Genomic DNA, 20,281 nt, shown 5'->3' with positions numbered 1-20,281 from the left:
TTTAACAGATTTCTTTTTTGTTTTTTTTTTTTTTTGGCCAAGCGAATAAGATCCAATAATACGGAGTGCCAAAATGGTGCAAAAATAACGGGGTTTTTCCTTGGGAAATAACAGCTTGGGAGGCGAGTTTTGCTTTTGTTTTGTTTGCTGCGCTTATTTACAATTTAAATTTTGGAGCAACGTGCTGCTTCGAAACACACGCAAAAAGTTGTGTTTTTGTTTTCTAGTTGAAGGAAATAATAATAAAAAATAAAGCGTATTGTTTAATATTTCTGCCTGATGATATTCTCTGCACAATAGAGTACCGTTTGGATCGGATTTCAAGCGAATTATGCGGAAGCTAAAGAGCGCGTCGTGTTTTAGTGTGTGTGTGTGTGAATCATCATCTACAAACATTCAAAATTTGCAAGTGGTCCGATTCTAGTCTATTCGGAGAGTTGAGAACTGGACAGGGGGGGTTGAAGAGAACTTGAATTCTTGCGCCGCTACGATGCTGTTTGCCGGATCATTTATTGCGGTAGTGAGGGGGGTGAACAATAGATTCTACCTAAAGCTGTAAATATAAATGTCGATCGTGTGTGTTTGTGTATTTGATCAATAATGATACAAAACAAAAAAATAATAATAATGGAGTAATTGATAATAAGCTAATATTTGCTTGCAGAGAAATAGTTATATATATTATGATATATAATATTTTCCTAACTCAATCTCCGGAGAGTCTTACAATTTACGGTGAGGGGGGGAGGGGCAAAAAGAGACAGGGCGTGCTTCAACCCTTTTCATCTTACAGAATACGTTGTGAGTGCTTTTCAATTGTTGTTTCCGCAGCAAAGGTGAAATAATAACCAAAACTTAACACATTCACGTCCCACAGTTCCTCTGTCCACGACGAACAAACAAAAACATCAATCTCCGGATGGTCCTAAATTCGGGGGTTTCTCACTCTCACTTTTCATGTCTCATGCTCTCTCTCTCTCTCACTTTCTCGCGATTCCGTTCCTCTCCTTGACACAAACTGTTGTTTCTCTCTGTTCAATTGGCCACCAAACTTTGCTGTTTACTGCGCAATCGGGATCGCCGCCGCTGCTCGGTACGCCTCCTCGAGGGCCGCCTTCTGTTCCGCCGTCAGCTGGTTTATGCACGCCTGGAAAATGTCCGGACTGGCCTCGATCTGCTTGACGATGGCCAGCATCCGCGTCGACTCGGCGTGGCCCACGGACATGGCCTCGCGGTAGAACGCCTCGGCGAAGATGGACACGATCCGCGGGAGGTTCGAGTTGTTCTCGCCGAGCACGACCGGATGGTTCGCCTGGATCAGATCGCACAGGTAGCCGTACACGTGGATCGCCTCGTCGTCGTCCTCCACCACCGGGAGCCACGAGAACCTGTTTCAGCGAGGGAAGATCGTGATTAGCAAGGGATCACCCAATTTCATTTCAACGTAGAATTCGAACTCGACTGCTTCAGAAAAGGTTAAGCCAAAACAACATTCCCCAAGATCGGCACGATCGCGCGCCTTGTAAGACTGTTTTCTAATGGGTTCTCATCACAAAGAAATCAACTCCACACTAGCTTAGCAGCAGATAAAACTCACCAAAGTGCAATGATTTCGTCCGGGTTCGTGAGCGCCTTGTTGTTATACTTGAGGATCTTCGTAACGGCTGAGATGGCGTTCTCCGTCGGGTTGACGTTCTCCGGTTCGCGGCTGCCCGGCACCATGATCACCTCGATCAGCAGCTGGATGGCCTGGGCGCACGTCATCGAGTACTGATCGCCGCCAAACTACGACAAAACAAATTGGTTTAAGAATCATGCTCCGTTGAGTTCAACGCAAGATTTCCTACCTGTGCCAGCACGCCACATCCGTACACGGCCGCTTGCCGCACCTCCGGTTGCTTGTCCTTGATGTACTCCAGCATCGGCTGCAGGAAGTAGGCCTGGTACTGGGCGCTCATCGGACCGCTGTATTCTGGAAGCGAAAGAGAGAAACTTGTTTTCATTTTGAATTTCAGCGTTTCCCGAACACGGACGTATGATTGGAGTACCCCTCTGATTTAGAATTGGAAAGTTGCTAAAATTTCAAACGTTGTAATATTTTATTTCTTTTCAGAGTTCAGAGAGCAGGAGCTGGAAGTTCCTGAAAGTAACCAACCCTCAGGGCATCTCCAGCGCTGGGGTGCAAATCAAATTTGCACCCGGCTCATGGATACCGAGATCAAATTTGCCACCTTGAAAAAACTCCGTCATCCCCACCGCTAGGGTAGCAAATTTGCCACCGAAACAAGCCAACCGCGGGAGCAAATATGGGTTTTTATCATTTTTTGCTCTCGTTTACCTTCAAAATCAATAATTATGTGTTGATTCATGCCTAGAAATGCTAAAAGTTTATTAAACTTTTTAATCCTATTGAAAATTTCAAAGAATTTCATTTTTCGAAAATGTCGAAAGTTTAACTATTTGCTACCCGATTTGATTCCCACCAAATTTGCTCTCGAGTTTGCCCCCGAGTCTCCCACCGCGCGTAGCAAAGCAGGTATCAAATTTGATCTCAAGTTCATCTGTAGAAGAAAAATATGTGTCGGTACCTGTCGGGTACTCATTTTCTGATACCCGACAAGTACCGGCAAGCCGGGGGGCAAAGTTTTGAATGCTTTTTATATGTCTGCTCTCTTTATGATATGTATGATGTATGATTCAAAAATTCAAAAATTCAAAAATTCAAAAATTTAAAAATTCAAAAATTCAAAAATTCAAAAATTTTTAAATTTTGAATTTTAGAATTTTAGAATTTTAGAATTTTAGAATTTTTGAATTTTTGAATTTTTAAATTTTTGAATTTTTGAATTTTTGAATTTATGAATTTTGGAATTTTGGAATTTTTGAATTTTTGAATTTTGGAATTTTGGAATTTTGGAATTTTGGAATTTTTGAATTTTTTAATTTTAGAATTTTTGAAATTTTTTGAAATTTTTTGAATTTTTTTGAAATTTTTTGAATTTTTTTTGAAATTTTTTGAAATTGTTTGAAATTTTTTGAAAATTTTTGAAATTTTTTGAAATTTTTTAAAAATTTTTGAAATTTTTAGATTTTTTTTGAAATTTTTTGAAATTTTTTGAATTTTTTTGAAATTTTTTGAAATTTTTTTGAAATTTTTTGAAATTTTTTGAAATTTTTTGAGATGCACTAATATGTGTCGGTACCTGTCGGGTACTCATTTTCTGATACCCGACAAGTACCGGCAAGCCGGGGGCAAAGTTTTGAATGCGTGTTTCGGAGATTTTTGTATGTCTGCTCTTGTGAATGATTCAACAATTCAAAAATTTAAAAAATTAAGAATTAAAAAATTTAAAAATTAGAAATTTTGAAAACTCAAAATCAAATCGATTTTTTTTCAAAATTTTAAAATTTGAAAATACAAAAAAATAAAAATACAAAAATTTAAAAATGCGTCTAAATAGCTTAATTTTTAATGTTTTTTAAATTAAATAGTTTTTTTTTATTTTTTCAATTTTTCAATCTTTTAATTTTTTTTTTTGTAATTTTTTAATATTTTGTCATTTTTCTTAAATTTTTTTGAATTTTTTAAATTTGTTATTTTTTTTAATGTTTAATTTTTTTAATCTTTTGAATTTTTTTAAGTCAGGGGAGGGGGGCAAAAAAATTTAAAAAAATATAAATATTAAAATAACATGCCATAGTTTCAACATTTGCATGGAAAAAGTGTTTTAAATGTATTTTACACTAGTTCAGTTGTTTTGCAATAAAAGTTTTCAAAAAGTGTAAAATTTGACGAAAACAATTTTTTTGCGAAAAAAAACTTTAGCGATAGTAGACATCGAAAATTTTCAGTTTTAATAAAATCTGTACAAGCCTTTTTTTATTTTTCTAATTATTTTTTTTTAATTTTGTCGTTTTTTAATTTTTTACCTATTTTTTTTAATTTTCTTTGATGTTTTTTTTAAATTTTTGTATTTTTATTAATTTTTATTAATTTTTTTTTTAATTTTTTTTTATTTTTTTTTTAATTTTCTTAATTTTTTTTATTTTTTTTTTTATTTTGTATTTTTTTATTTATTTTTTTATTTTGTATTTTTTTTATTTTTTTTTATTATAATTTTTTTTTAGGCTGGTACAAATATTTTTAAAAGTTTTTGTCACCCCCCTTCAAAATTGGCCCGAAAAATCAGGGGGCAAAAAAATATATTTTTACAATAAACTTCAAAATTTCAATGAAAATTCAAGTGCAAACAGCTGAAATCAAATTGAAATACATTCTCCTGCGTTTAAAATCATTTTTAGCATGTTTGGGTTTATTAAAAAATCCTAAGATTTTTTTGAAAATTTTCGATGCAAAATCTTTTTTTTCGATACAATTTTTGTTTTTGTCAGATCTTAGATTTTTTAAAACTAATGATTGCAAAACAACTGAACTAGTGTAAAATGCATTTTAAAACACTTTTTTCATTTAAATGTGAAGATTATGGCTTGTTATTTAAATTTTTATATTTTTTTGCCCCCCCCCCCCTCTGACCTCGGCCAGGACCGAGGGACAAAAACTTTTTTAAATATTTGCATCGGCCTTATATATTTTTTTTAAATGTACCGTTTTTATTTGGCTGTGTAAGCGCCCATGTATATTATTTGTGAGCAATTCCAGCTCAAATCAGGAATTTTTCTGATACTTTTGTACCCGACCCTCTCCGATTTCAATGAAACTTTGTAGACATGTCATCTTAGGCCTATATAAGCCATTTTTGTGCATATTGAGCAAACAGTACTCGAGAATAACATTTGAGAAGGGCGTAAGGTATTTAAATATTTTTATATTCTGTAATTTAAAAATTACTGTATCTCGAAGCCGTTGCGTTGTATCAAAAAGTGGTCAAAGACAAACTTGTCTTGTAGGAAATTGGACGGGCTTTCTGAAAAAAAATACACTGAAACAAAAATGTCAAAGGCAAACTTATGGGAAATTGGACGAGCTTTCCGGTAAAAATATTTACGAGACTGAAAAACCAAGTCTGTCATATAAAAAATGCCAAAAATCACTAAAAATCCCGTTTTTTCAACATTTTTATTTTTAAAACCGCTGTATCTTCCCAATGATTGGACATAGGACAATGGTCAATATGGAGACTTTTTGTAAAATTATCTGGGGAATCGATTCCCACTACCGGTTTTTAAAAATTTTGACGTTTAGACTACTTTTCAAAAAAAAAAAAACAGTTTTAGTAAATGATTTTTGTATTTTTTTAGGAGAGACATACCATCCTGCATTTTTCGTCAGTCTTTTGGTAACATCTTAGGGTATTTCCTAAAAAATTTTGAGCGGAAAAAAATCGTCACATCGCCTTCAAATTTAACTTTTAAACTTAAAAATTGAAAAATGACATAAAAGTGGCGTGTATTTTTGTATCAGTGTATTTTTATCAGAAAGCCCGTCCAATTTCCTACAAGTTTGTTTTTGACCACTTTTTGATACGATGCAACGGCTTCGAGATACAGTAATTTTTAAATTGCAAAATACTAAAATATTTGAATACCTTACGCCCTTCTCAAATGTTATTCTCGAGTACTATTGGCACCATATACGCAAAAATGCCTTATATAGGCCTAGGATAACATGTCTACAAAGTTTCATTGAAATCGGAGAGGGTCGGGTACAAAACTACCAGAAAAATTCCTGATTTGAGCTGAAATTGCTCTTGTTTAAAAGCAACGATATTAAAGTATTACAACAACTGCTAATGTTTCAGAGATGGCGAAAAAGATCTCACTTGGTGCAGGTGGGATTTGAACCCACAACTGATTAACGGTACTGATCCGCGTTACCAATTATGCTACTGCGACCGGTGACAAAATGTGTTGTCTATTGAATGACAGCCCCCATACAGTTTGAGCAGTTTTTAGGGAAAAATCGCGTTTATGATGAAAAATCAAGCATTTCCAGAAAAGTGGGGTATTGCAAAGTGTGGCAATTTCGCTAACGATCATAATGCGTGGTGATTTGTAGTGATTAATTATGACTGGAATTTTATTAAAACGATTTTTCTAAAAAGATGATCGATATTTTGGATAACTTGAGTTAAATGTTGCAAAAGTTAAAAGTAATGATGAAATGTTATGTAAAAGTGTTTCAACTTTACTTCTCTTCCCCTTTGACCAAAATATTGACCTTAAAAATGCATTTTGGTGATTTTTTAGATTTTTTTGGAAAAATTCGAATAACTGGCAATTTTTTGAGAAAATTATTGTTATTATGCTGTAATATGACTCTAATAGTTTGTTCTATCAATAATACACACATAAGGAGCATTATCAATTAAATAAATCATATTTAAATCAATTTTTCAAAAGATCTTTTTGGTAAATTTGAGGAAAAAACATGAAAAATTAACTCAGCCCCTATGATTTTTACATCATTCGATTCGTTTATGCGATTGCCACACTTTACAATGACTTTCATCGATGTTAAAAAATATTTGAAGGAAATAAAAATCAAAAACTGCAAAAAAATAATATTTCCAAGCACGCTGTCATTCCGAACATCGTTGCGTAGTGTTTCTACTCGCCACCAGGATGCGTGCACGTTTCTGTCGAATCTCTCAATTGGTGTACAGCACAATTGAATGTCGCGTATTGGATTTCAAAGCTTTTCCATACTTTTTTTTAATTTGTTTATTTTTTTTTTTTTTTATGAAATTTTTATATTATTTTTTTAATTTTTATTTTTTTTATTTTTTAAAATCTTTTTAAATTTTGAAATTTTTATATTGTTTTTAATTGTTTTTATATTTTTTTAAATTTTGATTTTTTTTTAAATATTAAAAATTAATTTAATGGTTGGAATTTCCTTTCAATTTTTTTTTGTTATTTCATAGTTCTGAATGTTTGTTTTGCCTTCCTCACTGAGGTAAGGCTATAATCCTGCTCTAAAATTGAACTTTTTATTAAAAGCTCGAAAACCCACCTTGATGTATAAATATCGACTCAGAATCGAAAACTGAACAAATGTCTGTGTGTATGTGTGTGTGTATGCGTGTGTGTATGTGTGTGTGTATGTGACCAATAATGTCACACAGTTTTCTCAGCACTGGCTGAACCGATTTTGACCAAACTAGTCGCATTCGACTTGGTTTAGGGTCCCATACGGTGCTATTGAATTGTTTGAAGTTTCGATAATAGTGTGGTTCAGGCCCCCTTGGAAATGCAAAAAGTGTTCAAAGACCGTTGCATTGTTGATTAAATTATTGTTCTATGCCCACTAAAGCTCTCCTGAAATTTTCAGCCAATTTGGTTCAGGTTTGGCCACAGCTCTGGGACATTTAAGTTTGCATGGGATTTTGAATGTTTTACTACGGGAAAAAATCTTTTTTTAGTTTTTACTGCCTCAACAATCAGTTACCCATTCAAGTAATTGGAACTAATAAAATTTATGTAGATTATTGTATGGGAACAACTTTTCAGAACATCACAGATTGATCCGAGTTAATCTGGCTTAATTATAAGTGGTTTAAGCTATGGTGTCGTAATTGTTTTTGCAAAGGGCCAACACCGGCAATTTTTTTCCTAATTTTCATCTAGGCGCTCACTACGATTTGTTTTTCATAGCTTGACAACTTTTTTGTTGTTGCTGTCAAACAATTTTTCAACTGCAAATGGAAAGGTCTTTTTTCAAGTCATCTGTACAATTTGACCAGATTTTCTCGTTTTAGGTTCCGCAGTGTCCAGCGAGAAGTGGAAATTACAGTCAAATAAAAAAAATCCGGCGTTCCCGGAGTTTAAAATGCCGATGACCATGAGGAACGGAATGGCAACAATAGAATTCCTACATAGAGATCGCAAATGAAGGAGCTCTGGCATGGAATTTTATTACCTGGGCTGACTTGCCTGGTTTTCGAATTACATCATGAAGCATTAAAGAAATTTTGTTGAAAAATCTGGCAAAATAAAATTCGGATTAACTTTAACTTTGTCTCCGTGATATGCAGAAGTAGAGGAGTAAATAATTGTATGATCCAAGAGGAGAGGCATTAAACGCCAGCGACCAGGCACTACGACATCGACGCATCTTGGTTGACCTGAGTGTCAAACTTGCAAGTTATCTATCAAAGTTTCTAAAAGCATCAGGAATCATACGCAACTCTTCGCTGCACAAACAGTAGTTTTAATTAGTTCAATATTTCTGAGATATTTCAATAATGGCATCAAACAGTAAAATCTAAGAATTAATAATTAGTTGATTTTACAAGTTAATATATCTAATTTAGGTTTCACCAGACGAAACAACCCTTATTCATGTATAACTAGTACAGCCTCTTGAAATAAATAATGTAGTTAGAATTTGTAGGAATATTTTTGTTTCATTAAGATTACCAATTATTCAAAAGTTCTTTGATTATTACTACGAGAGTCTTCAGCGAAAGGCCAAGAAGTCACAATAGGGAACAGAAAAGTACGTTTGAGTGATTATTATCGATTTTAGAAACCTTCTACAATATTTATAATTATTCTGCACAGGCATTTATTAATTCTCAATGTATCGCTTCAGTTAAAAGTAACCAACCTGTTTTATTTGTGCGGACTGTGATTAATGAATCGGATAAATTTTCCCGTTGGCCGCCGCCATCAATGGATATGACCCACAGATTATAGAAAATTTGTATTTTCTTCATCAATCGTGCACACTCCCCCCTCCTCGTGGACAATTGCCCATACAACAAAAACTTTTGTATGTGGAGCGTGGACAATCGTTATACCACATACTAGGAAACTCTATGAAGAGAATGTTAAAATGCCTAATTTCATGTGATTATAATTATAAAGATGGTTCTCGAATGTGTAACCAGTGGGTGTGTTGTGGGAGAATTTCGGTGACACAGAGGCAGGGGAGTGCGTGTGTTCGTGGATAGTGAGACGAGTCGGTTTATGTCTCCAGTGTACGGACCCAGCCATTCCCGTACTAAAGCGCCTATAAAGAGGAACAGTTCTGCCAGCCACCACCAGAGGGCCGAGGATCAACGAATGGGCTGCCATTGGGGGTGGCGAAACTGATGATGATGATGGGCGGGTTTTCCAGGATTCGTCGGATCAGAGGTTCGCGGGATGAGGCCCGGATTTTCATCGGCCATTTGCCCGGTGTATTGAAGTGCGACAAGTCGCGATAGCCGTCGTAGCTTCGACTGCAGCTCGACGGAGTGTTGTGAAGTGCCAGTGCCAGGAAGCGGTCAAAGGACTTCACGGAGGACAGAGGAGACTGGGACAAGCGAGAACACCAAGAACTCCAGGTAATTCCCCGCGAACCCGTCACCGTCTACAATCGTCAATTGCGGTATCGACGAGCAGCGACTAGCCAACATCGCTAGATCGTCTGCGTCCTGCATTTTGGAACCCCGAACCTCAAACCACACAGAGAACCATCTGCAGAACGAAACGGCCGGAGGTCGGTTCCGAAGATCGGAAGCAGAGCAGCGGCAGGTGCAGCTGAGGGGCCTCACATCAGCAGAAGATCCACCCACGGTATCCGGAAAGAATCAGGTCGAGGTAGGAGGTAACCTGTATGGAAGTGGAATAGTGGGAAAAGATAGGAGGCCAGGTAGAAGAGAAGCATGCCGACCCTTGAGAGAAATTGGGAGTCATTCGGACCTCCCACAACCCTCACTGAGTTGTATGCTTTGATGCCCTTGCCTGGTAGCATGTAACTATGAGGCCGCGCAAGTTTTTAGTCACAAATGCGATAGATAGCAGGATTTGGAATAAATTTAATGTTCAAAATCAATCAACACATTTTTGCTAGCAATCTTTTAACTGAATTGAGCTGCTTTACATTCCACATCTTAGTTCTTGATGGTGATGATTCCGTTTGAACGAGATGTGGTTTTGACCCTTGGTGTGTTTGACCATCAACGACACATCGGCATTTAGAACTCCGGAGACGTCGGGCTATTTTTTTGTATTGGATCGTTGCACAAACTGGAGTAATGCTAAAATTTCCACTTCTCGCTGGACACTGCGGAACCTAAAACGAGAAAATCTGGTCAAATTGTACAGATGACTTGAAAAAAGACCTTTCCATTTGCAGTTGAAAAAATTGTTTGACAGCAACAACAAAAAAGTTGTCAAGCTATGAAAAACAAATCGTAGTGAGCGCCTAGATGAAAATTAGGAAAAAAATTGCCGGTGTTGGCCCTTTGCAAAAACAATTACGACACCATAGCTTAAACCACTTATAATTAAGCCAGATTAACTCGGATCAATCTGTGATGTTCTGAAAAGTTGTTCCCCATACAATAATCTACATAAATTTTATTAGTTCCAATTACTTGAATGGGTAACTGATTGTTGAGGCAGTAAAAACTAAAAAAAGATTTTTTCCCGTAGTAAAACATTCAAAATCCCATGCAAACTTAAATGTCCCAGAGCTGTGGCCAAACCTGAACCAAATTGGCTGAAAATTTCAGGAGAGCTTTAGTGGGCATAGAACAATAATTTAATCAACAATGCAACGGTCTTTGAACACTTTTTGCATTTCCAAGGGGGCCTGAACCACACTATTCGATAAGTAGTTCAAAAGTTATGTATAAAAATGTGTTTTCGCATATTTTCGGAAGATGAATAAATGGCAGTAAACTGAACCAAACATCATCATGTTATATATCGTTATTTAGATAATTGAAAGACCTTTCCAACGAGTTCACAACATTGAAGATCTGGCAACCCTGTCTCGAGCTATAACCACTTAAGTGATATTTATGTACTTTTTTTGTAGCCGGATCTCATTTAAATGTATGTAAACAATATCCGTATCCATCATCCGACCCATCGTTGATTAGGTAATCGAGAGACCTTTCCAACGAGTCTACAACATTGAAGATCTGGCAACCCTGCCTCGAGTTCTGACCACTTATGAGCCCTTGAGTGATATGTGTGTTTTTTTTGGATCAAATTTGTGTCCAAATCCATCATATTACATATCACCCATTGTTGGAAAAGAGTGAGGAAGGCACCAACCACATAGGTGGATTAAGTTAGTTTTTCAATATTATCGAAGTTTTATTCTTGAATCGTTATCAGATTATTATTGAATTTTTCAGTAAGAAAATAGATATTTGTATGATTATTGTCAAGTTTATTTTCACTCCGGTTTATTTCATTTCGGTCCCGCCAGGGTGGATTAATCGGACAGTGCAGTGAACTCACAATTCAAAGGTTGCTGGTTTGTACTAGCAAAAGTTGGCGACACGTGGGCCTACAGCAGTAAAAAACTAAATCTGCTCCTCGATCTGCCCTTGTAATTTCCAGATTCTGCATTTTGAGATTCGCCGGGATTTTCTATTATTCTAACGAATATAAAACTATTAAAACGTTTGTAACTTTCAGTCGCACTCAAAAAGTAAAATTCGAATTCTTTGATTTTTTCATCAAAACATATTAAAAACACGCACCGCGCGAAGAAATGTCAAACGAAATCTTTCCGTTTCTGTTCCTTTTCAGCTGCGTACCGCTTAAAGGCTAGTATGCAGATCGGAAGGAAAGGGGCAATGAAAGGGGTCATTAGTCAAATAATTACAAGGAAAATAATGTTTGACAAGAGCGTATCATAGGAAACAGATCAGGACAGTCAACCAAAGAGCAGTTGAACAGATCAGTTTCTTAAACGATTCTTGAAGTCCGTAATTGAAGACACATTTCCAAAGGCTAAAACAACTGCACCAAACATCGTTACGCCACGTGCTCCGTTTCTCCCTCCAACATTGAGCTCTATTAATAGCTCGACCAACCGCTGACTTTCAACGCCCAGCAGGTTCGCCTACTCCTGGAATCAATCGATTCCAGTACCACCAATGGCAATCAACACCCCATCCCACTGTTTTCCAGCAAAAACTGCCAATTCAACCACGACGACGACGCCCAGCAACCATGAACCAGCAATTAACATCAATCACAGTTTCAGGTCCGAAAATTCAACAGCAGCAGCTTGTTATTCCTTCCTTCCTTCCTTGCCCACTATCTCCTCCCAGTCGCTTCAAGTCACGAGCTAAGCCAGTGACTGAGATTACCAACAAACCACGCTGCGCTGCGCAGCGCATGAAGCAGTTATCTCTCCCCGAAACAGAGACACACACACACGAAAAATAAAAATAATAAGCGTGGACTTACCTGTGGAAGCGACGTCGTTTGTTATCGTGTTGGCGATTCAGGCGACGCAGAAAGTGGCATGAAATAAAATGTAACAATAAAAAAAAAATTCGTTAGAAAGGGTTTCGCGTGGCGACACATTTTTTTTCGTTTTTGATAATGTGCGCGCGCCTGGGGGGTCAGAAAAGGTTAAGCCAACTATTCAGAAAAGGTTTCGTAATCAGTCTGAATCATACTTGAATACGTCATCATTTTAGGACAGACTTAATTTTGCGACAACCATTAATAAACTTACCGATAAGATCGTCGAATATGCAGAGTCCCCACTGCCGGTCGGCCCAGGCCTTGGTCGGGTCGAGCAGTTTGACAAAGTGTGGCACGACCTGCTGGAAGTACGGCAGGAAGCCGTCCTTGTAGGTGAGGAACAGGGCGTGGATAATGTCGGAAATCCGGGACAGCAGATAGATGTCGGCGTCGTCCTCTTCGGCGAGCTGCTCCTCAACGCCATCGTCGTAGTCCTCTTCCTTGCGGGCCAGGGCGCGTTTCTCTTCCTTTTGGAAGTGCTGGTTCATGAACTTGTCGATGATCTTGAGCACTTCGTCCATAGCTTCCTTGGAGAGGCAGGCGGCGCCGAGGGTTTCGATACATTTGGCCAGTGAGTGGAGCAGTTCGGCTTGTACGTCCGGTTCCGGTTCGGAGTCGATGGCTTTGAGCAGCTCGGGGCAGATGTACAGCCACATTCCTTCCAGGTAGGTCGGTCCCTTGATCTTGGCGCAGTCCAGCAGATAGGGCAGCGATTCAGCCGCGGCCGTGCGGACTCCGTCGTGGAAGTAGAACTTCAACATGGGCACCATTAGACGGACCACCTCTTCGGCGTAGTTGGCGAAACCATCCTTCAGCTCGCGGGCGTAGCAAACCAACATTTCGCAAGCCGACGCCTTGTCCTCGAGTCCGGCCGTGCGGATTCCAAAGTTCTGCTGTTCACCCAGGTTCACAAACTGCCAGTCGTTGTCACCGTCCACGTCCTGCACCTCGTCGTTGTCCAGCAGGGCCACTTCCGGCTTCATCGAGGCCGTCCTCATGACCGGTCCCATCACCAGTGGCAAATACTGCTCGAACTGTTTGCCCAAGATCTTGCAAATTCGCGCCCAAGCGGAAATCAGATACGACGTCTGCGGATCATCGTCCGGCAGATCTCCCTCGGTGTGGGTCTTCAGCAGCATGTCCATCACATCCGACGCATCGGACATGAACTTTTCCGCACCCACAGCCAGTCCAATCAACGAGACGCACTCGATCGTCTTGCCACGCAGCAGTCGCAGATCTTCGCTGTTGCCGTTCTGGATGATGTACTTCAGGCAGGGCATCAACCGATCGTAATATCCGACAAAGTCCTTCTCCGTGGTGTCCGCGACCGACGCAATCGTCGTCACGACCTGCTCCAACACCAGCTTGGTGCCCTTCTCGACCAGCTCCTTGAACTTGGTGGTCAGAATCGCCTCCAGCTTGCCCATTATTCCGTCCAAGTAACGCGTCAAGATGTTCTTCGGACAATCCTCGCTAAAGTTGACCAGAGCCGCTCCGGCGTGAGCCTGTACTCGCGGGTTCTGCACGTCATCGAGCAAGCTAAGCAGTCCCGGGATGACCTGTTCGTGGAACTTTTTCTCGAAGACCGGCGCAAAGTCGGTGGCCATTTGACCGATGGCGTTACACGCGGCGTAACGAACCCTCGGGTGGGGATCCATCAAATACTTGAGCACGCCCTGCATGATGTTCTCCAGCATGGTCTCCATCTGCTTGTGGCAACCCTCGCCAGCGGCCGAGATGGCCATCAGCGCAGCGTGCCGTTGCTTCCAGTCCGGACTGTTCAACATGTTTGGAATGTTTCCGACAATGTGCGGCAGAATGGCCTTCCCCCCAAGACCACACGCCAAGCGATCCAACGCCGACTCGGCAATCACGTTGTTGTCGCTCGTGTCATCCTCGGCGATCTCATCCGACACCGACCACTCCTCGTCGTCCTCCAGGTCGGTCATCATCTGTAGCACCAGCGGAACCAACGAAGCCACGTACTTCTCCGCCCGCTTGCGAACCATCGCCGGAGCATTCTCCGACAGCGAAACCATCACCTCCAGAGCCAAGTGGCGCCAACTGTCCTCCACGTCCGGACTGCTAAACACCTTCATGCACATCTCGAAGATCGGCTCAAGCTGCGGCCGCAGAAACCGTGGGACACTTTCGGCCATGTCAATCAACAGCTTAATCAGCGTCTGATCGTCCTGTTCGTCGATACTTTCGGCCGTAATCATAATCACCCGTGGCAGCAAATCGCCAAACTGACGCTGGACGTCATCTTCCTTGTCGTGCAGCAGAATAAACGCACCGACGGCACGAACCGCCTGGAAGCGCACCTCCGGATCGGACGACGGGTCCAGATATTTGACCAACATTTGCTTAATCAGCTGCAGGTGCTGACCCTGCTGGTTGCCGAAGATGCCCGGCACCGACGAGAAGATTCGCAGCGCCGATTCCTGCAGCTGGACGCTCGGGGCGCTCGCACACTGGAACAGAAACTGCAGAAACTCCGGCCACTGGTTGTTGCCGTCGTCGTCGATCAGGTTGCGCGCCACCTCGGCCACGACCTCGCAGATCTTACGCCGCAGGCCCGGACTTTCGTTCAGTTGCAGCGTCAGCAGAACCTGCTGCTTCAGCTGTTCCTTCGACTCCGGCGGCAGCGGGTTGTAAAAGTCCTGGAACTCGGCGCTGAACAGCCGCCGCAGCAGCACCGCCGCCATCATGCGGGCGTCCTCGGCCATCTGCTGGCTCTGGACCGCTCCCAGCAGGTGTGTCACCTTGCCCTCGCATGGCAGGTTGTTGTAGGCCTCCTGGAAGTGGGAGGGGAAAAGGGAAAACATTGATAAATCGATAAAGAGCTTTCGTGCAAACGCAACACCAGCAGGGCTATTACGCGCGTGCATTTTGGGTTTGATTTTCAGCGTTGGCTTTCGTGGCGAGCCGCAAACGGTGACAACAAAAAACATTCTTCTATCCTTCTTTGCCCACTAGATAACGAATAAGTCCTCGCACTGCATCCAATGACCCATTTCAAAATGGCAGAGAACCTGGCGGCCAAATTCCGAGGTCGTTGGGCATTGTCTGGTCCCGCTGTTTAAACATTTATGCTCAAACTCAAAACACTTTCACGAATCATCTATGCTGTTAACTTTACGCAGTAGGCCTGGCAACATGAATGGCATGTTTCAAGCATTGTAATGGAATTTTTAAAATTAAAATTTTAACTGGCTTTGACAGCTTCATTTATGTTGTAGCTGAGGTTCAGCGAAAAACTTACTGAAAACAAACGAAATTGCTTTGCTGTAAAGCGATTCTTCCAGAGTTGGGCTAGGAAAAAAAACCTATTGCCAGCCTTTGTTCTCTACGAAATTTTCGAGATTTTTTTATATGTTTTATGGGACAAAAAACCGCAACTATTGAGCCATAGAGAAACATGGTCAAAAAATCTGCCAGCGAGTTATGAATTTTTGAAAAAGTAGTGATTTTTGGAAAAAAAACGAAGTTTCATGCAAAATCAAGTTTAACATTATTTTTTAATGCAAAAAAAAATAATTTGCAAACGAAAAGTACCTTACAGATTTTTTGATAAAGGGCTCCGTTTTCAAGATATAGCCACCGATAGTTTGATTTTAGCGAAATATTTGCAGTTTTTTCATTGCTAAACTATTTTTTTAAAGTTCAGAAAATTTGCTTTAAAATTGTCAAAGACACATTGAAGATTGGACCTCGGGTTGCATTGAAGATTGACCTCGGTTGGACTCGCAATCCAAAGGTCGTCAGTTCAAACACTGGGGTGGAAGGTTCCTTGGAGTAAAAAGAGGTTTGGGTGCTCTCCCCATTCAAACCTTCGGACTCCTAGGTTCGAGCAGAAACTTGCAATAGAAAACCACAAAAGACCCGGGGGTCGTTAATGTGGATGGTTTGATTTTTATTTTTTGAAATTACAGAAACTAAACAACAAAATTTGTTTGAAAACTTCAAAAATGTAATTTCATTATTATGATTCAAAGTAGAAACACAAACAATGAGTCTTTGAAAAAATAATCGAAAGTTCAACAATACTTATAACTTCCATTGTATTTTTTTTTTAATTGGCAAACGTATAGTTTTTGATATTTTTTTTTAACTTCATCATCATTTTAAATCAAAGAATGATTAAAACGTAATTGCTGTTATTATTCATTCAAAGGATTTAGAAAAATGTCAAGGAATTCATAAAAGAAAATGTTTTTGCCAAGTTCCATTTTCAATTATGTAATTTTAATATTGAATTTTTTAATCAATGTTAATTTTTCTAGTGGTCAGTATTTAATTTTTTTTTCAGTGAAAATTCAGTTTGATATGATTTCAGTAACAACATTTCAAAAGGGCGAAACCTGCGATCCTGCCGTTTCGGGAAAATCAACATTCAAAATTTTGCAATTTCGATCAATTCCTATTTCCACAAAAAAGCATGAAAACCATAAATTTTGTCAAAACGTAATAGAAAATAGCAATAATTTCATTTAATTAAGGTGTTTTTGCTATTAAAAATTGAGAAAAAGAATTTGCGCCTTTTTGAAGAGCGTGTCTACATTTTCGCCCCACCGTATTCGCCACCCACTCAACCAAAACAACGGTTTTGCCCGTCAGGTTACGCCACAAAGCAGAAGTAAACAAGAGATTCACCCTTTTGGTTTTTGTTCACATTTCGGGTTTTTAAAGAAAAAAGTGGTGAAACAACTATTTTATCATTGTGAAACGTTACAGTCAGTGATAATACAGTGATATTTGCAACCTCAGTGATAAAAAATTGGTCTAGAAAGCCTTCATAAGGAGTCCGGTTCAGGCCAAGACACGTTGAGCTAGGATACACCGTAAGTAGCAAGTTGGTTTGACGATGTGGCCTATATTGAAGTGACGTTCCTTGGGGTGTCCTCGCCGGAAGTGGGAGATCTCAATCTCAATCTTTGCATAGCTTCAATGGTTACGGAGGCGATGATTTTGTTCGGCATTTCTCCTAAACCTCCCTACACTAACTTTTTGTCCTGCAACTGCTCGACCCAGAATCCCCGCATGTCCCAAGAACCGGTAAATTATGGACCTTCATATCTAGATTGTGAAACCAGACCAGATCCGATACTACAATAATTAAAATTAAAAAGTTATGTATTTAGGATCATACAAATCTGTGTTTGTTGTGGAATTGTGGTCAGAGACATCAGAAACATACATTTTGATCCATTTTGAGGATTGTCAGGTTAAAATTCACCAAATTATAACGAAAATTTAGTGTTTGTTAAATATACGTCGGAACTTGCAGAAAACACTACATTCGCCCCGCGTGTTTTGGTGAAAACACAAGGGCGGAAACTCAATTTGGTTTGTTTTGATTGATGTTGTTGATTAGCCCTTTTGTTTTTTGCTTGTAAAACTACGTATTTCGGAATTTCGTGATGCTGGAGGGTGTTTTAGAATCAGTTTTGTTCGCTTTATATGATTCTGACAAAAACTCAGTTTGTTTACATCTGAGGGTTTCGCCCTTTTGAAAAGTTGTTACTGATTTTATGTTTTCCCAATTATTTTAAGCGACTGTTTGAAGAGGCATTTTTTTAAAATAATTATGCAAGAACTCAAAATTTCTTTATGTTTTCAAATCTTTTTCAATTATGGACTTTATTCGATATTTGAGTTTTCCGCAAACTGAAAATCAAGCTTTATCTGTGGTAGGTAATTTACCCATACTCACAAAAAAAAAAGTTCAAGGGCAACATTTGGAAAAAAACACATTTAAAATTACTTAATGAATTTAGTTAAACAATTACAAATATTTACCCAAAAAAAAACTATTGCCAAACTCAAGTTCGAATCCTGTTTCAAATATTCAATTATCATTATCAATTAGAATCATAATTCTTAGCTGGCCATTACGCTCTCTCTTTTTATATTAGTTTTTCATCAACTTTACCTTTATTTTGTGAACCAAAATTAAAAGTGATCATTTGATTCATAAAAAAATATTATGAAAATCTGTATCCAAGACTCCAATATTCATAAAGGTCTTAAACAGCTTTTCCATACTCAAATATATTGAAATAGTGAAAATAACCTTAAATTTAAAGTATGTTACTAAAGCAGAAATGAGTGAATTCGATTTGGAAATTGTACAAAATATTACAAAATTTATTCAAGAGATAAAAAAGCTCAGAATTCCCGATTTTTCCCGACTTTTTGACATAAAATCTGAAATTCCCGACTTTTTCCCGATTTTTGGCGAATTTTGACGAATTCCCGACTTTTTCCCGACTTGAGTGGCCACCTTGGAAATTTTTTAATGGAAATAATTATTGAAGTCTAATCAACACAAAACAATCAAAAACGCCTTTTGCATTGATAATCATGTTAAGCTTATTTGAGCTTGTTAAAGAATATTTTGAACTTTTATGAAATTACAATGTTCAGGACCGCAAAACCTTTTAATTCTCACAAAAATAATATTATCGTCAATGTTTAAAATTTTTGTTAAAACCGTGGCCTGTAATTTCAATTTTTGGTCAGAGTCGAGGGACATAAACCTCAAAAAATAAATAAAGTAATATCAAAGACAGTTACCGATTTTCCATTTTCCTCAAAACAAATCGATCCCATCGAGCAAGGTAGGAAAAATAACAACGTCAATTTGCATTGATTCTTTCCATCCCTTTGCGTCCCCACCTCCCCCTTCCTTTTTTCACGGTCACACGCGAAACTGTTCCCTCGCCAGGTCAGGCCAGTCGGTTTCTAAAATCCCTTTGCCCTTTACTTCCGACTAAAACCGTCATCGTGGTGCCGTGATTCATCGTTTTCCCTGCTTTTTTCCTCTTGCTTCACGAATGTTCTTCCGCTTCTTCTTGTTCTTGGTGCTTTTTATTCCCTGCCGATTGGGAGTCCCTCGCGGGATTCCGTTCCGCGGCCAACGAGGATTCCTGCACACTCCCGTTCAAACGGAATTTTGCTCGACGGTGCCTACTTGGATTCGATTTTACAGGTAATCCAAGCAATCACCTCGTTTCTACGCCGTCACACAAAAGCGGAGAAAATCGTCTTCTTCCGCAAAAACACGTTGTCGGGCGGCGCACACGCGAAAAAGTTGCCACCAGCGAAAAGACACACTTTCCCCCTCCCGGGGAACCTGCCACGGAAGTGGTTCCGCCGCCGCTGGTACGTACCTCGGCCTGCGTCCGGACATCGTTGTCGATCGAGAGCAGGGAATTAAGCAGCTGCTGAAACTGAGCCTGATCCGCAGCCATTATTTCGCATTCGCACGGGGGAAAAGAAAGAAAAAATAAACCTCCTCTCGGGGCACACACGCACGCGACACAGACGATTTTTTCTTGTTCTCCTCTGCTGACTCTGGCTGGCTGACAGGCGGACGTCGCGCTCTCCTTCTGGCAGCTGCTGGCGGCGCGCCGGAGATTTGCTGCAGGTTCAGTTCAGGGTTGCCCGATGCGAAACAAAAGAGAGGGAAACGAGCGCGTGACAGCAGCGTCGCCAGCGGGGTTTGACGTTTGAGCGGTGTAGTTTTGTACACGGTTTACACCGTCAATTCGACCGCAAAAGTACCCAAATTTGAGTACGATTTTTGACAGATTGCTTCACAGTTTACACACAAACAAAAAAAATCCGTATAGTAACTTTTCAATAGGGCGAAACTTGTACAAAAACAAAAAGTCTATGCGCTGTACACCAACCGCCCTTTACGCCTAGCAAAACTAGCAGTGTTGCAAGTGCTAAATATACGTTACCATTGCCGATATATTTTGCATCGGCCAATCTGTTTTCCCTGGACAATATCTGGGTGCTGAAAAGACAGAATGCGTAACGTGATTTCCGAATGATCCCTACTGCTCTTCACTAATACAACTGCACTACAGCTGTAAACATAAACAAAGTAGAAGGCTAGGTTTAAGCTCAAGCGTGACATATTTTTTGCTGCTGAAGTGACTTGTTTTGAAACATTTTGGATCTGTTGATTTTAAAGTTTTCGCTGAAAAATTAAGTGATTTGCGCTTTTTTTGTTTGTAGACTTAATTATGGGCGGCCAAAA

The 20,281-nt window shown here is 39.5% G+C and overlaps 1 protein-coding gene across 1 annotated transcript; it reads right to left on the bottom strand.

The window, feature by feature from the left end:
• On the bottom strand, positions 1-19,650 carry LOC6043432 (importin-5). Its single transcript, XM_001859000.2, has 5 exons — positions 19,404-19,650; positions 12,437-15,026; positions 1,848-1,972; positions 1,598-1,785; positions 1-1,388 (listed from the first exon to the last, which is right to left on the bottom strand). Exons 1-5 carry the CDS (start codon positions 19,482-19,484, stop codon positions 1,061-1,063), a joined length of 3,312 nt encoding a protein of 1,103 aa, XP_001859032.1. The 5' UTR covers positions 19,485-19,650; the 3' UTR covers positions 1-1,060.
• Between the last annotated feature and the right edge of the window lie 631 nt (positions 19,651-20,281).

This window comes from Culex quinquefasciatus, chromosome 3 (assembly GCF_015732765.1).
Source record: "Culex quinquefasciatus strain JHB chromosome 3, VPISU_Cqui_1.0_pri_paternal, whole genome shotgun sequence".
Taxonomy (NCBI): Eukaryota; Metazoa; Arthropoda; class Insecta; order Diptera; family Culicidae; genus Culex; species Culex quinquefasciatus.
Note: the sequence above shows the minus strand (reverse complement) of the source record. Positions and strands in the feature narration are given on the sequence as shown.

Excerpts from the sequence above, each read along its gene's own strand:
- LOC6043432 (XM_001859000.2), bottom strand. The coding sequence starts at position 19,484 with ATGGCTGCGGATCAGGCTCAGTTTCAGCAGCTGCTTAATTCCCTGCTC. Across the intron at positions 1,973-12,436 it reads CATATTCGACGATCTTATCG|AATACAGCGGTCCGATGAGC; the intron begins GTAAGTTTATTA and ends TTTCGCTTCCAG. Across the intron at positions 1,389-1,597 it reads GACGAAATCATTGCACTTTG|GTTCTCGTGGCTCCCGGTGG; the intron begins GTGAGTTTTATC and ends TCGCTGAAACAG.